At 53.3% G+C, this 20,597-nt stretch overlaps 1 protein-coding gene across 3 annotated transcripts in view; it reads left to right on the top strand.

Annotated features, from left to right (window-relative positions):
* CHRDL2 (chordin like 2) overlaps positions 1-19,598 on the top strand; it is a 35,140-nt gene extending 15,542 nt beyond the window's left edge. For 2 of the 3 annotated variants that reach the window (XM_012096048.5, XM_060400019.1), the window contains exons 3-12: positions 1,325-1,418; positions 3,314-3,456; positions 6,106-6,199; positions 7,871-7,926; positions 9,906-10,074; positions 10,944-11,138; positions 14,210-14,383; positions 15,207-15,261; positions 18,680-18,772; positions 19,436-19,598. In XM_012096048.5, coding sequence (XP_011951438.1) covers positions 1,325-1,418; positions 3,314-3,456; positions 6,106-6,199; positions 7,871-7,926; positions 9,906-10,074; positions 10,944-11,138; positions 14,210-14,383; positions 15,207-15,261; positions 18,680-18,772; positions 19,436-19,526 — 1,164 coding nt within the window. In that variant the 3' untranslated portion in view covers positions 19,527-19,598. The remainder of the gene's footprint in view (positions 1-1,324; positions 1,419-3,313; positions 3,457-6,105; positions 6,200-7,870; positions 7,927-9,905; positions 10,075-10,943; positions 11,139-14,209; positions 14,384-15,206; positions 15,262-18,679; positions 18,773-19,435) is intronic. The other variant, XM_004016321.6, reaches the window with a different exon arrangement.
* Positions 19,599-20,597: the final 999 nt, after the last annotated feature.

Here is a 20,597-nt window from a genome sequence, read left to right as displayed (position 1 = left end):
ACCCCTGGGTCCCAGGCCTCAGGAAGGCCACTTTTAGAGCTCAGACAGATTCTGTGGACTCTAGGATGCCCTTTAGCACTGATTAATCCTTGTGATCACCTCTGGCCATTTTAGGAAGCCGTGAGCCCAGAAGGACTAAGGCCTGGTCCAGGGTTCTCCATGAGGCAGGAAGCTGCTTTGGTAGAAGTGTTTTGGGGGCTCTCAGGTGGGCCAAAGGTCTGGAATCTCACTCGGCAACTTCAAAGTTTAAACAAAGCTGACTCCAGTTGACCAAGAAAGAGACCATCTCTCCTTCCCCTGCTGGTTCTCATTCATTCACTCATTCAGACTTCAGCAGGCACTCGCTTGGAGCAAGGCCCCGTGCTGACAATTCCGAGATGAACATAATGAGGTTTTGTTGTTGTTCTGCTGAACAGAAGAGACAGATGTACTGTTACAACCCAGGGCAACACCTCTTAGAGCAGAAGGGGAAGGTGTGAGCTGCCTGAGACAGGCCGACAGACTGCCCGGGAAAGCCTCCAGGGGGGCCTCCAGCTCTTCCACGTCTGCCCGTTGTCCTGTGCGTGTTTCTCTGCCCCTTCTCTCTCCTTTGCTGTATTTGAAAAAGCCTAAGAACTTCAGGCCCTTCCTCTGGTTCCAGTCCCAAGGCTGTGTGTGGGATCACCCACACCTCTCCGAGACTTAGGGAGCAGATCACAGAGCCCTGAGTCTTCTCCACTTCCCTGTCACCTGCCTTCATGTGTCACAGTCCTGCATTAGCCACGAGGCTCAGGTCCAGAGGTAAAAGAACAAAGCCTTGGAGTTAAGACAGCACAGTCAAGATCAATGTTGAGGGACTAATCTGGCAGTCCAGTGGTTGAGACTTGCAATGTAGGGGGTGTGGGTTCACCCCTGGGGAAGCTAAGATCCCATGTACCTCAGGGTAAAAACCCAAAACATGAAACAGGAACAATGTTGTAACAAATTAAATAAAGACTTTTTAAATAGTCCATATGAAAAAAAAAAATCTTAAAAAAAAGTCAATGTCAAAATAACCCAAGTCTTTTACTCGGATTTCTCTCCTTAGTCCCTCACCACTAAGGGACACAAGATCTGTGCAAATCCAGGCACGTGGTGTGCTCCTCCTTGGTGGGAAGGAACATGGATGAGTGCGCCACACAAGTGAGCAGGCGGGAGGGAGACTGGACATGTGGAATTTGTCACTTTTATCCCACTGCAGGCTGAAAAGGAGTGCAGCGCCCCATAGTCGGGAGGGGGTTTGAGGAGAGGACGGTGGGAGGCAATGGCTCTTTGGAAGCAGGACTGACCCCTGTGTCCCCTTCAGAATGCCCACGTGAGCTGTTACCGCCTCCACTGCCCGCCCGTCCACTGCCCCCAGCCCGTGACTGAGCCGCAGCAGTGCTGTCCCCGCTGTGTGGGTGAGTGGCCTCGCGTCTGCCCCTGTACCAGCCTCCCACCTGCCCAGTGGCCCTTGACCCACTCCTGACACAGCCAGAGGAGGTCCCTGGAATGAGAAGGGCAGACTCCAGCCACCAGAGCTGCTGAGACCCCAAGGTGCTCATGGAATGCATCCTCCATGGATCCGCGAGGAGGGCTGGGGTGGCCACAGACTTCTCAGCCTTGAGTAGCTGTGCTTGGCAGGAGGAGGGAGGGAACGTGGGAAAGAGCTGAAGGAAAACAGGCGTGCTTGACCTCTTGATGGCACAAGTGGGCTTCGTTCTCTCAGGGGCTGGCCAAAGCCTGAGAGAGTGGATTTACCCTGTGTAAGTGAAGGTGAGTGAACTGGGGCTGGGAGGCCCTGCAGGGTGACCCCAGGGTTACCGCCCGGGGCTGGGAATGGCCACAGGAGTTGACTATGTGCTCTGAGACTCCTCCTGTGCTGTGGTTTAGAGGTTCTAATATGTGCCCCAATGCTAAATGTCCATGATTTTAAGAATCTACGAATAGCCTCTGAGACTGGGATTCCAGGAAGCAGAGGTAAGAGAGGAGAGAGGGGAGGTGATCTGAGAAGAAATTGACATAACCAAGGGGCAAATGAGGGGCAGTCAGCAGGGTGGCCAACTCGGAAGGCAGGAGATGCCAAGAGGAGGACCCATGTTTAGTAACATCGAGAAGGTGATGAGGGGAGGGGTTCCCAGGTTGTAGCCTCAGCTCCAGACTCTGGAAGCAGCTCTCTTGGGGGATTGGGGACCTGTGTGGAGTATGGTCGTAGAGGGGCTTCTATTCCAAGTGGGATCCCAGGAGGGATCTGACTGTGACTCCAGCTTGGGTCATGGTTTCCTGGCTCTGGGTTCACTATGGGAGCGGGGTCTCTAGGCTTCATCCTGCCCAGTGAGGGGGCATCATACCTCCTCCCAGCAGAGGCTGACCCCAGGAGTCCTGACCGCTCCCTCCTGTGCCTCAGCCCAGCCCCCTTCTTTCTGCCATGCTCCTCACTCCCTCTTTCCCAGCCTTGCCCCTTTGCCTGCCTTGTCTGCATATTCCTGAAAACTCATCTCAGCCATCGGCCCCTTCAGGAAGCCTTCCCTGACAGCCCTTCCTGGCTGAGTTAGGGGTGCCTCTTTTACGCTGCCACAACTTCTGTGCTCCCATCTCCCCTAGCCCAGACCATACCAGTGTCACTGCCTGGGGCCTGTCTCTCTACCCAGTGAGACCATCAGTTTCCTGATGTGAGGGGGCTGGGCCTTATTTGCACTCCATTCCCAGCACATAGCATGGCACCTGGTGCAGAGAAGGTGCTTAGGAAAGGTGCCTTGAAAAAAGGAGCAGGAGGGCTACCCCTCTATCCAGTAGGGTGAGGACAGGCTAACTGGCAGGTGATGCAGGGGGTGTCTGGTGGCCAGGGAGCGGAAGGCACTTACTCCAAGATCAGGCACAGTCCAGATCACACCAGTGAACTCCACTCGGATGAAACTCCATACGGAACCTTGTTTTGTTCTCCTCTGTATCCCCAGAACCTAGAACAGTGCCTGGCACTAACAAGTGTCCATGGATGCTCACTGAACGTTGAGTGAACTAGCACAGGTCTCAACTGAGTGGCACTCAGTGGAGCTGAGGCTTCTGGCCTTGCCTTATTGCTTCAAACAGAGCCACCTCTGACACTCAGGGGCATAAAGGCCATGGGAGGGAGTGACATGGTCAGAGAGGAATGTCAGGGTTCTTCTTGGTTCATCAATATGAGGTCTGGCTGGGAAGGCTGAGGCCAGAGCTTGGTTTAAGGGATAAGATACAAACATTTCAGAGAAGTGGCCCAGTTAGTTCTGATAAAGCTCTAGACCATTTTCTTCTTCCTCCTTCCCCTCCCCACCTACAGAACCTCATACCCCTTCTGGGCTCCGGGCCCCACCAAGGTCCTGCCAGCATAATGGGACCACGTACCAACACGGAGAGATCTTCAGTGCTCACGAGCTGCTCCCGTCCCATCTGCCCAACCAGTGTGTCCTCTGCAGCTGTACCGTAAGAACTTCGACTCCCCTCTCATGTAGGCCAGTGGTCTGGGCCCTGGGGGATTGTCCCTTCTGGTCAAAGGGCATGAGAATGAATGGGCTCCAGGGAAGGGAACATCTGTGGGTGGGAACCTCCTGCTCAGGGCTTCCACGCAGTTCTGAGCTGCCTGGTCACCTCGCTCTGGCCCTGGCCATTTCTGTGTCCTCTGTAGACTGCACTCCTTGAGGGCAGGAGACATTCTCAACTCATTTCTGTATCCTGCAGGGCCCCCAGCTCAGGGCCTGGCACATAGCATGAATGAATGATCAGTGATCAATCCTGGGGTACAGAGACAGGGCCAGAGTCTGTAGTAAATGTAATTTAATCTGAAGCTAATTAAACTCCCCCTGCTTTGGGCAGAGCTGGGCCTGGGGTCAGGTCAGGCAGAGCTGAACCAGCAGTGTTATCAGCAGACAGAGACTGGAGTCAAGCAGGACCTGAGCTGGAAAGTCTTCCCCTCTGCCTCGGGGGTTCCAGGCGTGGCCCTGCTGCACATTTGTAGGTGGCCTTCAGCATGTCATCCTCACTCTTGGGCTTAGTGCATCTGTGCACTGGTGGGAGAAACCCCTGCTATCTCGATTTCCCTACCACCTGCCCAGCAAACTTCTCTGAGCCTCAGTTCTTCTGAGTGCTTAAGGGGGTCTAGGCTTCCCTGGTGGTGCTAGAGGTAAAGAAACTACCTGTCAATGCAGGAGGCATAAGAGACATGAGGCCGGGAAGGTAGTCTGCAGGAGGGCATGGCAACCAACTCCAGCGTTCTTGCCTGGAGAATCCCACGGACAGAGGAGCCTGCTGGGCTACAGTCTGTAGAGTTGCACAGAGTTGGACATGACTGAGTGTGCATGCATGCACACCCGGGAGTCTAACAAGGTGATCTCCAAGGTCCTCTCTGATTAAATAATCATCTGATTCAGCAGTGATGAGAGGGTACGAGGTCCATTCTAGGTGTCAGGCACCCAAGTTTCAGCTCTGGTTCTGCCATGGTTCCATCCGTGACCATCAGAGACAGTCATCTCTCTCGGATCTGTCTCCCATCTTTTCAGTGAGAGGATCCCATCATTCTGAGTCTGAATTGCAAAGTATCTGTGCTGCAGAGCAAACAACTTATAATAAAAGGGACCACTTAGAAATCAACCTAGACAATGGTTATTTTTGCAAGGCCTGGGCCTCTTGAAGTAAACTAGGGCACTGTACCTACTAGGAAATGCCTTATGTTTATATACAGTATCCCAAAGGCCCTATGAGAAGGCTATCACTAATCATAGTCTATAGATAAGAAAACTGAGGCTCAGAGCAATTAAATGATTGGCCTAAGGTCACATGACTTCTCAGGTGGCACAGCAGTAAAGAATCTGCCTGCTAACGCAGGAGAAACAGGAGATGTGGGTTTGATTCCTCAGTTAGGAAGATTACCCGGAGTAGGAAATGACAATCCACTCCAGTATTCTTGCCTGCAGAAACCCATGGACAGAGGAGCCTAGTGGTCTATAGTCCATGGTGTCGCAAAAAATCAGACATCACACACACACACACACACACACACACACACACACACACACACACAGCTAGTTAAGTGGCATACTCAGAATTCAGACGCAGGGCCACATGGTTCCAAACCCACACCGTTTTACCTGTACTGTGCTGCACCTGTAGAAGAGGGGGCTGTGGGAAGAGAGAACTCATGGTAGGGGAAGGTGTTATCTTGGGGCCTGGAGTGAGTGGGAAAGGTGCAGGGACCCTCCTCTGAGCTGCCTGGGCCTTGCCCCAGTGCTTGTGATCCCTTGTCCCTTCCCCCTGGATACTTGGGTCTCCCCTTCTTTCTTCTCATCCCTGTTTATATGGGACTTGTTTGAAGGATCAGAATCCTTACTTCTGAGACTCGCTGGAAAAGGAATAGGGGAAGGATTCAAAGTAATCTCACTCCTTCCCAGGGATACATTGTGCCTTGCAGTTTAAAAGGGGTTTTCATAACTGTTCCCTCATTTGATTTCACAACCCAGATGGAAGTGTCCCCATTTCACAGATGAAGAAGCTGAGGCCCAGAGAAGTGACTCACCAAAGGTCATCTGGCCTCCTGACTCCCAGAAGGCCCTTTCTGCTGCAGTCTTGCCTTTCCAGGCTGGGTCCTGAAGTTGGGGACCTAGAGTTTGCATAAGAGCAAGATGAGCTCAAGGAGACATGCCCTCGTCCTGCTCATCTATGCTGGTCTCCCTGTTCTAGGCCAGGGGAGAAGGACATTGACCCAGGAGGAAGAGCCTGAAACATTCTGCTGTGTCTCTGACTTCAGGGGATCCAGGCCTCTCCATAGTCCCTTCCAATCTGTAGGTTGGGAAAATCTCACCTCACCATGGCTTGCTGTGAGAGCCTAGGAAGAGCCTGGGTATGAAAAGGCTCAGAAGCTGGAGGATAACTGTTACCTTGGGGCCTGGAGTGAGTGGGAAAGGTGCAGGGACCCTCCTCTGAGCTGCCTGGGCCTTGCCCCGGACACTGTGCTGCTCCCCCTCTGCCCACCTCAGAGGAGACCTCAAGCCGTGGACCGCCAGGGTGGGGGCTATCCCAGCCCCAAGGCTGGTCCTCAGCAGAGCTCGTCTCCCAGCTCCTGTGTGTTCTGTCTGTCAGGAGGGCCAGATCTACTGCGGCCTCATGACCTGCCCAGAACCAGGCTGCCCCCCACCCCTCCCGCTGCCTGCCTCGTGCTGCCAGGCCTGCAAAGGTGAGTCTGTCCCTACATCTGGCAGTGCGCACCCACTGCCTCAGGGACCCAGCCATGGACTGTTCAGGGGACCCTCAGGGGTCACCCGGCCCCTTCCTTCCTCAGGGTGGTGGCTTAGCTGCACCCCTCAGACAGCTGAGCCTGCGCCAGAGACTGATGTGCAGTATTTGTATTATAATCCCAGGGAGCAGGAAGGAGGGGACAGAAAGTGAAGCAGGGAGGGAGGCAAAAACAGCACAGGAATGTGTTGGGGAGCTGGCCTTGACTTGACATCAAGCGTGACCTATTGCTCCAAGTAGCCTTCTGCTCCTCAGAAAGGCCTGGAGGTGATAGAGGGAGAGGAGGAATTGGTCCACCAGCCACCAACTCCCACTGGTCAAAGATTCACCCCAAGGCGGGGTCACTCCCTCCCACTCCCCGCTGTGTTGGGCTATCCTGGGAATGGGAGCGGGAGTGGGGATGGAGGGGGAGATAAGACATGGGGGCGGAGACATGGAGGAGGTGTGGCATGAGGGCACCTGCTGCCAGACTGAGTCTGAAGGAAGCTGGCTGCAGTCCATGTGAAGAGGGTGCTGCTGCAGTGCCTGCAAGGAGGGGACAAAATGCCTGCCAAGATGAGGCCAAGAGGATCAGAAGAGGCACAGGAGAGGGGTCTGTAGAGCAGAGACCATGTCTCTTCCTGTCTTCCTCATCACAGAGCTGGGCACAGGCCTGGGTTCACTGGGGCTCCAAGCCCCTGTGTCAAGCAGAATCCTGGTAGCATCTCTGTACGGAACAGAGAGAGACAAGACAGTGGCGAGGGCAGGGTGAGCAGCTTGGGCAAAATGAAGTGCCTGGATGGCCAGATTGTTCCCTGTGGGCCGAGGTAGTCCAGGAAAGCTTCCTGGAGGAGGCAGACCTCGAGGAGGGTGGTATTCCACCATGGAATGCTTCCCCAGATGTTGGCATTGTGGAAGAGCACTAGATCAGAAACCAGTTTAGTCCTGGTCCTTCCAGTGAATTCCTGCAGAGTCCTTCCCTTCTGTGGGCCTCAGCCATGCTGTGTATGTACGGAGCGAGTGCGCTTGGTAATTTCTAGCAAGCAGTCTGATTCCCGTGTTCTGGGTCTTTGAATCCAGATTGCTCAGTGGCAGCCAGACTGTATGTGAGGCAGGGGTAGAGGGGCTCTAGGAAGCTGCAGGACTTCACAGGGTTTTGAGTGCTGGGGCCCAGAGAGGTAGGGGTGGAGGAGTCCTAGGCTTTTCCAGTGGGAGGGACAGAGAGGCTAAGGGTAGCCAGGGAGCGTATAGTGTAAGCCAAGCCTAGTGACTTCAGGTGTGGCTGGGCTGAGAGGCTGCTGGGGGTGGGATTCACAGCCCCTACACCATCTGAGATGAGCACTGAATGACCTGCTCTGGCCTAGCCAAGGGGTTCAGTCTTAAGTGACCAAGAGGCCAATGTGGAGATACAGTCTGCAGTTCAGTTGCAGGGATTTCACCAACCCAAAGGTGAGGAGACGTGTAATGAGAAGTGAGAATAAACACCCATGGGGCCAAGGGAACTACTGGTAAGGGGCTGCAGGAGTAGGGCCAGGCTTTGGAGGGGCAGAGTCTAGAGGTGGGGAGGCCCACAGGGCTCCGGCCAGGAAGGCTGAGGAGGTGGAGGCTCACGGACTTCCCTTTGGGTTTCTAGATGGGTCCAGTGAGAAGTCGGCTGAAGAGGACACCACGCAGCCACACCGAGGGGTGGTGAGTGCATAGCTTTATGGAGAGGGTGGGGAGGGGGGGTGAGGGGGCTGGTATCCTGGGCCTGAATCTCCTTGACTGTGGAGCAGGCAATCCCAGTTATTGCCTTCATGTCTCATTTGTCCCCTGGGTCGGTTCCATTAGCCACCACCAGGTTCCAGGCTCCTCTTTAACTTCCATTACAGCTCCCAAAGTGGCTGGTGAGGAAGGAGAGGGCTGAGGGGAAGAAACAAAAATGCCACACAGGGCAGAAGCAGGCCTCAAGCATCCTGATTTCCCTCCTGGAAAATTCTGACACTGTCCTGTCCAGAGCCTGTGTCTGTCCTTATTCAGGCCACCTCTGAGCAGCATGTCTTCAGAGGGAGTGGCCTCTGACTTGGGCCAGCCTTCCATCCCTCTCCTAAGGGTCCAGTTCTCTGGGGCTACCTCACGTTTCCGGCTCCGTCTTGACCCCTCTCCATCTTGGTCTAGCGTTCAGATGAGCTAAACTGCCTGACTCTCTCTGGTCAGAAAGGAAAGAGCTGGGAGAATGGGCTCACACACTGACTCACGTTCCCGTCCACCAGCCGGTGCTATGCCTACCCTGTGAACAGCTCTGCCTGCGCTTACCGCCTGGCTCACCTGGACCCTGGGGCAGTCGAAGTGGGACTCCCCTCCCCAGAGACTCCTCAGAGGTCTGAACTAATGAGCCCTCCCTGCTCCTCTGCCAGCTCACCCCCTTCCCAGGTGGGCCTTCTCGAGAGGGTCCTGACCACGCCCCCACCTCCCTCCCTGTCCCTGCCATGCGTGCGCATGTGCTGTTGCCTCAGCTGTCTCCAAGTCTCTGCAACCCCATGGACTGTAGCCCGCCACACTCCTCTGTCCTTGGGATTCTCCAGGCAAGAATACCTGCTGTGCTCTCCTCCAGGGCATCCTCCTGACCCAGGGATTGAACCTGCATGTCTTATGTCTCCTGCATTGGCAGGCAGGTTCTTTATCACTAGTGCCACCTGGGAAGCCCCTGTCCTTGTCATAGGAGGCAGCTAAGTGAAACCCACCAGACTTAGTTGCAGTAAGTAGTTCCAGCTATTCACTGAACTGCTGGATGACGTGGGTAAGTCATATAGGGGTGTTGGGCTCTTCAATCCCTTCTTGCCTCTATTTTACTTGACAAATATTTCCTGGCTACCTCCTGTATTCCTGGGCCCGTGCTGGGGGCTGGGACATAGTATTCACTCTGGGAACTCCTGTGGGCTCAGTGCAGACATTGAAGGACTGTCTCAGAGACTGTACGGTCAGGAAGGGGCTGCAGAAGAAGGAATGTGACTCAGTGTCAGTGAGGGGGTGATAAACCCCACCCCTGTCCCCAGCCCACTTGCTCCTTTCTCAATCCCCGATTTTTGGGCCAGGGAGCTCCTGCTCTGTTTCACGGCCGTCACACACACCCTTTGCTTTCATCGCCAACCCTCTCAAGACCTGATCTGGCAGTGTGGGGTCTTGAGGTGTTGGATTCAGAAAAGGGGCTCCTAAGATCCATCATCTCTGGACAGGACCTGCTCTCAGTCCTCTCTCCTAGGGGATTCTGCAGTTGGGTGGGATCTTTGGAGGTCCAGCCCCTGTCCCATCACCTAAATCTTCTCAGGCAAAGAATGTCCTGACGCTCATGCTCACTCCGTTTCTTGAATATTAAGTCCTCGGGGTCCCTGATCACTCACACTTTCCACATCAAGACCTCAGCCCCCTCTGGTTACTTTTCAGCCCCAAGGTTCTGGCGCTGCCAGCTGAAGAAGGGCTCTGTGGAGGCTGGACTTCCAAACCACTGACCTCCGAGAGTCTTCAAAGATTCATTGCCTGGGAGTGTCTTTGACCCTATCAGACGTTCCTTCTGCCTAGAGCCTATGCTGTCCCAACAGCCACCTTCAGGCCTCTCACTGCAGCCTGTTTTTCTGCTTCTGCGCTGGCAGCGGGCCTTCAGTGATCTTCCTCTTTCCTGCCCTTCGCAGAGACATTCCCAGGATCCGTGTTCAGGGGACAGCGGGAGAAAGAGAGACCTGAGCACCCCGTCCCCCACCGGGCCCAGCGCCTCTCTGGGCTTCATCCCTCGCCACTTCCGACCAAAGGAGGCAGGCAGCACCACAGTCAAGATTGTTCTGAAGGAGAAACATAAGAAAGGTGGGAACCGGAGCCTCTGTTGACCCTGAGGTGGAAAAGGGGGCCCCTGTCTGCTCCCACTTCCCATCCCTGCAATCTCAACTTGGCCATGGGCTGGTAGACTCATAGAACATTAGATCTAAACTTCCATCTGACAGATGAGGACACTGGGGTTCAGAGTATTGAGTTAGAAACAGAACCAGTCCTGGAACTAGGACTACAGGCCATATAACAATATTCTTTTGAGCATGATTTTGCTGGGAATTGAGAGGCAGAGAAGAGAGAGATGAAAATGGTCCCTTTCCTCAAGGGACTCATAGACTAGTAGGGGAGACAAGCATGTAAATCAGTTATTACAAGATAAGGAGGTACTGAGGGAAAGGTTTTGATGAAGGAAGGGGGAAGCAGAGCTGGGCTGCAGGAGGATGATTGGGATGGCAATCTGTGGCAGCAGACGGGCAGAGAGACCTCACTGCACGTCACCCTGATTGGTGGAGAGGGAGGAGCCACAGTGGCATCTGACAGATGGGACACTGAGGTTGTGAAAACAGACGGGACCTGCCCACACTCGCATGGCCCACTATTGACAGCACAGGTCTCCTACCGTCAGGCCAGCCCTCTCCACACCCCACCATGGGTGCCCATGGCAGGCGGGGAGGACTCTTCATCTTCAACAAGAACTTGCCGGCCCCACCTCTGTCCTGAGTGCTGAGATGGGGGATGTCTGGGACAGGGGACTGGTTTATTCCCTGGCCTCTGCTTTACAAGCAGTGTGGCTGGGCCAGACTGGTGAAGCAGGGGCACCCCAAGGACCTACCCCCACCCATTATTGGACTCTGTCCCAAGCCCAAGGTACTGACCCTCCTCCCTTCCTGCCTTCCTCGGCCCAGCCTGTGTGCACGGTGGGAAGACATACTCCCATGGGGAGGTGTGGCACCCGGCCTTCCGCTCCTTTGGACCCCTGCCCTGCATCCTGTGCACCTGCCAGGACGGCCGCCAGGACTGCCAGCGGGTGATCTGCCCCACTGCGTACCCCTGCCACCACCCTGAGAAAGTAGCCGGGAAGTGCTGCAAGATTTGTCCAGGTACAAAGAGAGCCTGGGGGCAGGGAGGGCACTGGCTAGAGCAAGGCCTGGGTCTCTCTCCCCAGGGCACAGACACGTAGAACATCCTGTTTGGGCATGGATAGATGGGGCAGGGGCTCAGAGTCACGGGATTCAGGGGCGTTTAGATGTACGGAATGCTAGAAATATGGCAGTGAGAAACGCCCAACTCAGTTATGAGGCTTACAGAACCATGTAGTGCTACAGATTCAGAGGCTCTCAGGCACACACAGAATCAAGTAATGTCCTGGATTCGGCGAAGTCATAAAAGCTTAGGCTATTAGGACTTCTTTTTTAACTAATTTATTTTTTATTGAAGGATAATTGCTTTACAGAATTTTGTTGTCTTCTGTCAAACCTCAACATGAATCAGCCATAGGTATACATATATTCCCTCCCTTTTGAACCTCCTTTTAAGAGGAATGGTCAACATTTATTGAACACTTACCATGTGCCACATAGGTGTTTGGCATGAGGTCATGCAATCCTCACCACAATGGGCAGGGTAGTCACCTACATCTTCATCTCCATTTTACAGGATGAGAAGAGAAATACCTTGTCCCAGGTCCCAAAACTGTAAGCGACAGAGTTGGGATATGAACCCTGTCTGTCTTATTCCAAAGACAATGCTCTCCTTTTTTTTTTTTTTTTTTGGCCATGCCATGAGGCTTGCTGGATCTTAGTTTCCCGACCAGGGATTGACCTCAGGCCACAGCAGTGAAAGAGCCGAGTGCCAACCACTTGGACTGCCAGGGAATCCCCACAAACACAATACTCTTGATTACTATTGTCTTCCTTCAGTCCTCATAAACACATGGGAAAACTGAGACCCAGAGAAGGGAAGGGACTTTCTTAAGTTACACAATGGCGCTGGAACTAGAAGTCCTTCTAAATCCTCTCCCGTATCACACTCATCATCGTCATCACTGCCACCATCACCTCAGCCTCTCCCAAGCCTTTCCTTCTATGTGTGTTCATTGTGGGCCTGTGTTTGGTGGTATGAGTCACTCAAAAGACTTGATTCCTTCCCTTGACCTTATGGGTCTATTTTAGAGAGAAAACACAGCCGAGCAGTTTTAAGGCAATGCAGGGCAGTGTGGGATTAAGGGCATGAGTGGAAGGCATAAGCAGGAAGATTTTAAAAGCTAAGGGTGGGAGGAAACAGCGCAGGGTGGGGGGAACAAAGCTTCTAGAAGTCAGGCCTCCAGAGTTGCCGGCTGAGTTCTTTCAACAGTGACCTTAGGATTAATGGCTGTGCAGGAAAAAACGTCAGAGCATCTCATTGAGAAGAGCAGCCTGTGACTGTCAGCAGGAGCTGTTGTAAGGGGCGGGCCTGTTCCCTCAAGCCTGGAAGGAAGGCAGGTGGGGTCGAAGGCACTGTCCTGGTCATGTCTCTGACAGGGCTGGCTACAAAACTGGAAGGAGAAGAACGGGGAAGAAACAGAGGAAGGAAACGCTGAGAACCGACTGTGCACCCAGTATTATACTATCATTTCAGAGTTTACTTAATTTTTCCATCTCAGTTATTTCACAAATGAGATAGCCGAGTGGCTATGATTACCCTAAGTCTCCACCTGCCCCAGAATTTGCTGTCAGGAGATGTGTGTGCATGGGTTCGCTCCCTGACATACTCATCTACCTAACTTACTCTTCTAGGCAAAGACAGGTTACTTTACCTTTCTGAGCCTTAGACATAGAGCTGATGAAAGTGCTTTATGAATTGCAAATCAAAACCTAGACATAAGGGATAACAGTCACTTATAGGTTAATAAACGGTAGGGGCAAGGTGAGAGAGAAGCACGATGGCATGATGGTTGAGGGTTCACCTTGAATTCTCTTTTTCATTTGGCCATGCGTGCAGCTTGCAAATTCTTAGTTCTCCAACCAGGGATCAAACCCAGGCCCACAGCAGTGGAAGCGTGGAGTCCTAACCACTGGACAGCCAGGGAATTCCTTTTCCTTTCTTTATTTTAAAATAGATTTCTTTTTTTTCTTTTGGCTCCACTGCACAGTTTGCAGGATCTTAGTTCCCCAACCAAGAGTTGACCAGGCCCTCAACAGTGAAAACACAGAGTCCCAACCACTGGACCACCCAGGAATTCTCTCGAATTCTCTATGAGAATGGCTGCGGCTCGCTGCTGGGCTCCTTCACAAACACATATGGTCTTGGGCTCACCCTCAGATCCTACTCCATTTTCCCTTAAAGGGGACAGCTTACAGCTTTTAGCTGGACACCTCAAAGGTCTTCATAACTAGTAAGAGTCTAGAAGGTGGGGAGATGCGTAGGGATTTAGTCCTTCAGTCCCTGAAAGACAATCAGGGAGTATTGATACATGGAAAGTTCTGGGAATGTACTTGAAATTCCAACATGTCAAGGCTTTAGGACTGGATCCAATTTGTAGGATCCAGAAACAAACTTACCACCATCCCCATCATCCTCACCCCCACCCCCTACCCCTCCCACCACCCTACAGTCGCCATCATCACGATTATCACCACCTCTTCCATATGACGCTCCATCATCATTACTGCCATCAGCACCTCAACCTCTCCCAAACCTTTCCTTCTGTTCCTTGTGAGCCTGTGTTTGGTGATGCGAGTGACTCAAAGGACTTAAAGAACAGGATTCCTGCCTTTCCCCCTGTGGGTTTATTTTAGAGAGAAAACATACCCAAATGAAGCAACCACAAGGCAATGCAAGGAGCATGGATCTAAGGGCATGAGTGAGAGGCATAAGCAAGAAGGGTTAACAAGCTATAGGTGGGAGGACATAGGGTGAACTAAGCTGTTCCAGGTGGGCTGCCTGGAGGAGGTGGATGGAATGTGAGCTGGGCCCTGAAGGGTCAGAAGCTTTCTGACAGGCTAATCAATGGGAGGAGACTAGGGGAGAGGCCCCCTCTCTGTTCCCCAGAAATCTCCTTGTCTTCCCAGGGGCACCAGAACTTCCCCAAAGGACCCTAAGGACCCTGAGGGAGATGTCAGCCCAGTGGTCCCTCTTCCTGGGCTATCAGGAGTGGGGAGACAGAGCGTTCACAGCTCCTTGTCTCTCCCAGAGGACAAGGCAGACCCGGGCCACAGTGAGATCAGTGCCACCAAGTGTCCGAAGGCGCCAGGTCGAGTTCTCGTTCACACGTCAGTATCCCCAAGCCCGGACAGCCTGCGTCGCTTTGCCCTCGAGCGTGAGGCCTCTGAGCAGGTGGAGATCTACCTCTGGAAGCTGGTGAAAGGTGAGCACTGGCCCGTTCCCACTCTGGCCTGACCCCCTGCCTGTGCTCCAGCCGCCCCCTCCCGGGGTGTTAGGGAACTGGTTAAGTGCCTCTGGCCCAAGAAGACCTGCCTCAGGTCATCTTCCAGCTCTGAGTCCCAGATTCCAAGAGAGAGGAGGACAGTGACTCTGACAGTTGCGATACTCTCACCCACTCTGAGATGCCAGAGCCTGGCAGTGCTCCCTCTCCTGGGGGAAAGGGGTTGTTACACTTTGTGAGGAGCCAGGACAGAGTACTGCCTACCCCGAAGAACCAAAGAGCTGTCCATTGGTAGAATTTCAGCAGACTGGGAGGAGAGATCTTTTCAGGCAGGAGGGCCCTCACAGCACCCTCAAGTCCTCAAGGCCAGTCTCATCTAGCCTTTCCTTTATGGTGGATCCTATCCCTCTACGGTAAGTCAACATATTTCTCATTCTGTGAGAAAATTACCCTGATCAGTAGGCTGCATCTATCACCAACTGAAGGTTAAGAGAAGGGAATTGCTGAGAGTTCAGCTTTGGGGCTCTTCTTGTTAAACGTAAATCCCCTGGGTAGAGTTAAACAAATTAAACCTTTAACTGGGAATTAGTTCTAAGGTCACTTTTCTCTACTGATGTGGTTGGCTGGCAGTGGGGAGGTAAAGGGGATGGGGGGGTGGAAGAGGGAATGATAATAAGAATGATGACAATGATAATTACAACCAATGTGTGAAGCACTTTGAAATTTACAAAGTGCTTTCACATTCATCATCTCATTTGATCCTCAACGATCCTGAGAGTTAGGTATTATTATCCCCATTTTACAGATGAGGAAACTGAGGCTCAGAGAGGTGAAGTACCTGGCCCAAGGCCACACAGCCAGTAAGTGGAGGAGCTAGAGCCCAGGTCTTGTGACGTCAGATGCGGCTCTTTCCCTGCTCTACTCTGCCCCCTGTCGTGGGAGGAATGGACCAAGAAAGCGGAGCTGTTCAGCCTGGAGAAGAGAAGACTCAGGGGAACAGGAGCGCTGGCTTCATGGCTCTGAAGGACTGCCCCAGGCAGAGGGAGCAGTTGTGCTCTGAGTGACCACAAGGGTCGAAACAACAAGCAGGGGCTTTGGAATCAGACAGACCTAGGTTTGAATCCCGGCTCTGCCATTTCTTAGCTGTGTGGCCTTGGGCAATCACTTGACCTCTCTGGGCCTCAAATTTCTCTTCTGTGAATGGGGGAGAAGGGGCTTGAGAGGCTTAAGTGAAACGACATAGGTACCACCCCTGACCCATAGTAAGTGCTAAAAATGTCTGTATCCTTCTCATCCCACCTCATTGGCTGAGTTAGAATGGCAGAGAAGCACGTTTCTTTTAATGAGAGGAAGTGCCTTCTCAACCTGAAGTCTTCCTGCAGTGGAAGGCAGGGAGCAAGTTCCATTCACAGAAGTGTGTAAGCAAGAGCAGGGAGGGGACTTGACCGGAGGCTGAGGGGGAGATTCAGTAATCCTTATGGTTGCTCTGAGCGTTGGGAGTCCTTCAGTCCCTGGACAGGTGGGGTTGCAAGTTTATGCTGGGCCTCCTCCCATCTGCTCTGGCATCACAGAGAGTAAAAGGCTTAGCCTCTGTCCTCAGGCCCTCATGGCTTGCAGGAGCTCTCTGGGAGTCAAGCTGGTCAGGGAAACCTTCATGGAGGGTGGGCCTGGACTGGACAGGATGTAAAAAGGCAAGAGGGGCACACTGCAGCGACAGCCTCAAACTCTTGCTCCAGAGCCCATGCTTATATGTCTGGCGCTCTGTGACTGGTGAGTAGCAGGTACTATGTATAATGTGTTGCAGTTCACAGGTGTAAGAAACCGGAAGGGTATGTATTGTATTAAGCCCCCATTTTGCAGATAAGAAAACTGAGTCTGAGAGGTAAAATGACTTGCTCAAAATCACACAGTTTAAACAGTAAAGATTCAAACCCAGGTCTTACTGTCCCCAGTGTCACCTCCACAAAGGTGACCTTATGCTTTTGGGGAAGGACCCGAGGAAGGTGCAGGATGGCAGAGATGGGGGAGTCACAGCTCAAGGCCAAATCTCATTACCAGGGTTGCAGTGAAAAGGAAGAAGTGGGGAGGACTCCTCAATTTCACAATGCCAGGCCCTGCCACCCTCTCACTAGCAAACCTACCCACCCTATCACCTCCTAAGCCCCTGGGTGGCTGAAATACCCCATCAACACCCCCATTCCCTCCCTGTCCCAGACAGAGAAAGTCAAAACGAACTCTCCCAAGGGCCGATTGTCAGTGGGAGACTGTTGCTGTTTCCTCACCCAGACAAGTGGAAACAGCAACCTTGGGAGCCAGGAGAGGAAGAGGAGAATTGACCTGGAGACAAAGTGAGCTGAAAACTGGGCTGAGGCCACCCCAGAGCGGGGCCAGCTCCAGGCCCAGAATCTGAGCAGAGAACTGGCTTAGCGTTAAGGATTTTTCAAGTCTAGCATTTCAAGAGAAGGGACCTCAGGGTTCTCAATTCCTCCTCCACTAGGGAAGGAAGTCCCTCTGTTAGCCTCCCTGATGGTCTTGAGCCCCTGGCTGCACTCAGCCCCACCTCACCTCCAGACAAGGTGGTTCACTTGCCATTCTGGGAATGGCTGTGCTCGAGAAGGTTCTTCAGTAAGCTGAGCCTGTCCTGTCTCTTGGAACTCACCCACCACTACACCTCTGCCTGGGACACACAGAGCCCAGCCACTCTCAGGCCTGGAACACCCTTCAAAGGCCAAAAGGCACAACCATGACCCTCAGACAAGCTCTTGCTTCTAGGCCCAAGAGCCCAGACCTTTCAATCACGCTTTGCAAGGGACAGCATGGAGACGACCCTCTTCCCAGTCACTTCTCCAATTTGTGTTTGGGGGTTTGTTCAGTGGCAGGCGGGGGCACCAGGACCCATCCCCATCTCATAATTGTGATGCAGCCTGGACCTCTGGAGCAAGTCTCTCCCATATTCTGTCCCTGGTACCTGGGTGGGGGGGGCCTGAGCACAGCGCTGGGCATTCCCAGCTTCCTCGAGCTCAGTCCCAGGACCAGAGCAGTCTGTGCCCCTAGGTGGGACCCCACCCGGATTCCCATAGGCAAGGCCAGTTCTTGGTTTTCTTGAGGGTGGTACTGGCCTAGCAGAGGCCTTGCTGTCACATCTGTTCTTTCTGGCCGCAGCCCCTGGTGGCAACAGCTGGCGCGACCTCATAGCCCAAGTGCTCAGGGCTTTAGCACCATGTGTGGTGCCCGTGGCCAGCTCCCCGGGGGATACAAACATCGGGAGATCCAGCTAATACCTCATTCCCCCTCAGGGCCTGGCCTAGACTGGGTACTCATATATTTGCTTATCCATGCATCCAGGGATTCATTCATTCATTCCTTCAGCATGCCCAATATGAGCCAGGTTCAGGGAACCCAAGAAGAGAGTCCTCTCCATTCCCAGTCTGGTGGAGGAGGCAAGAACAGACACAATGGTAGCATATTAGAAACAGGAACAATCACAAACAGAAGCCAAGAGGTGTGGGCAACCCAAGGAGGAAATTATAACCATTTAAGGAAGGAGGGAGAATCAAGAAGACTTCCCAGGTAAGGCTGGGAGGATGAGAAGTTCACCTGTGGCAACAGAAGCCGGAGTTTGGCAGAAGGGATGGCAAATGGGAAGGCTTCACCCCTTGAGGGACCTCAAGGAGTTGGTTAGACCTGGAGCACAGGCAAGGGATGGGGTGAACTGAGCCTTGAGTGGAAAGGGAGCCTACAACCCTGACACCTGTAATGCTTTGGTGTCTGAAGCAAATCACCTGTTGATTTTTATCATACGTTCTACAGTCCAGAAAAAAAAAAAAGACTGATTAGGCCCTACAGGCCTGGTGGCTTCCCAGCCTCCCTCCCTCCCTCCTTCCCTCCTTGCCCCTTTGCACTGTTGACAGATGAAGGGTGTGAGCACAGGATGATGATGGTGAGAGGAGCAGGGTCATGGAAGGAGGGGGTGACAGGGTAACAGGCATGTTTTCCAATGCCTGCAGCCGGGATCACAGATGAGAGGCGGGGGTTAAAGGTCAGAAGTCTAGGGTAGTGACCCAGGTAAGACACGATGGGGTCTAGAGGGGAAGGGTGACATTGGGGGATAGGGTAAACAGATTCAAAATATTTAGGAAACTGAGTCCTCAGGATTCAGTGTCTGGTCAGAGTAGGGGAGGGAAGGGAGGTGACTGAGTCTGTCCTGGGTCTAAGTCACCCCGTTTCACTGACCACACACCCTCTCTTTCCTGCTCATGCCTTTGTCTTTGCCCTCAGGAATCTTCCACTTGATTCAGATCAAGAAAGTCAGGAAGCAAGACTTCCAGAAGGAGGCGCAGAACTTCCGGCTGCTCACCGGCACCCACGAAGGTGGGACCCTGGGCCGAGGACAGGGGCCTGGGAAGAGAGTCGGGCTAGAAGCTGGGGAGTTCCAGGCTGCTGGTGCTGGGAGGGGGGTGCTGTCAGCCACAGACGTCAGTTCCCGGCACAGGAATCCAGTGGGTGTCTGGGCCAGAGATTTCCCAACTCAGGCGCTCGAGAGCTCGGGAGCGGGAAGGTGAAGCAGAGCCAGCTGGATCTGGTCTTGGGGCAAGGGAGACAGGGCTGTCAGAGGGGACTCTGAGCCCCTAAATCTTGGTGCTGAGTAGTCCCTCTACTGGAACCTCTCCCACTGAAACCTCCTAACCACCTTGCTACAGAGGCCCCCAGCTTACTCCCCACCACCCTGAGGAAGATGGATCCAGGTGGGTGGAGAGGAAGTCACAGAGGGGAGGGTCACCAACAGGTGTCAGGTTAAAGGTGGGCTCCTATGCCAGAACCCTTTGGGATTATGGGGGTAGGATGGGGTCCCCATCTCCTTCCTCTCTGGGCTTCAAACCCAGCCTACTCGGTCCTCCTTGTCCCAAGTTTTCCCCACCCCAGTCACCCTGCCTCAGTTGTGCACATGTATGCACACGCACATACCACCAACACACCCTTACACATACATAGACTGCACACCCACACACGACTCTTCCTCTTTCCTCCATTCAGGTCACTGGAACATCTTCCTAGCCCAGACCCCGGAGCTGAAGGTCACGGCCAGTCCAGACAAAATGACCAAGACCTTATAACAAAGATCTGAACAGTTGCAGATATGCGCTTTATCATTTTTGTTGTTATATATTAATAAATAAGAAGTTGCATTACCCCTTAACCCTGCCTGTTGAGTCCATTTCCAGTCTCTGTGTGTTCTCATGATTACAGGCAGGCCTGGTCATCCCCATTTTACAGGACTGGGAACTGAGGTGCAGAAGGGGCAGAGGCTGGCCCCAGTCCTCACAGAGAGTAGTTTTGAGAGCCAGGGCTAGTACCCACCCCACGCCCCACCCTGCCTTCTGACCCAGGCCCTTGTCTGCCATCGTGGCCTCTCCCCTGCTCTGGGCTGCTGCTGTCCCCAGCCCCCCAGCTACAGCGCCTTCTGCTTTTGTGGGCAGCCCCCCTTCCCATAACTCTTTGGCACTGAGCCTAGTGAGGGGGATTGACTCTAGTCAGCCAGCCGAGGGGTATGCATGGAGCCTCAAAGTACTTTCCCAGCAGATAGTGCAGGGGTCCTGACAACCGTCAGCTACACTCTACAATGAGGACACAGAGTTGAGGGAGAAGCAGTAATTTGCCTGAAGCCGCAGAGCAGGGTGGTAGCAGATTCGGATTTGTATGCCAGGTCTCTCGCTCCAAGCTCGCACTCCTTCCCGTTCCACCGTGACCAATGTTATAAACCCGAATATTCTCACCTCAGAGGCTTTCCAAGGCTTGGCAGTCAGATTGCCAACCTTGGCACCACGGTCTGGGAAGAAGGCCTAACAGTTACAATTAAAGACATCAGTCCTTTATCCTGCCCATGGGTACAGTTCCTTTCCCTTTCAAAGACGTTTTAATGCCCATGATTCTGCTTAATGTGAACAATATAGGAATTACTCCTATTTTAGAGAGGAGAAGACAGAGGTTCAGGATCACCCAGTGTCTTCCCCAAAGCCTCACAGTGATGAGTGGTGAAGCCAGGACCAGAGCTCGGACCTACTGACTTGCAGGCCTATGCTCCCATCCACAGTCACATGTCACCCCCCCATCCCCAAACCTGATGGGAAGCCATGGAGAGATGGTGTCAAGTGGCCTGTAAGCTGGATTTTGCCACCTGCAGCCACTTGGCTCTGCT

Source organism: Ovis aries, chromosome 15, assembly GCF_016772045.2.
Source record: "Ovis aries strain OAR_USU_Benz2616 breed Rambouillet chromosome 15, ARS-UI_Ramb_v3.0, whole genome shotgun sequence".
Classification (NCBI taxonomy): domain Eukaryota; kingdom Metazoa; phylum Chordata; class Mammalia; order Artiodactyla; family Bovidae; genus Ovis; species Ovis aries.
Note: the sequence above shows the minus strand (reverse complement) of the source record. Positions and strands in the feature narration are given on the sequence as shown.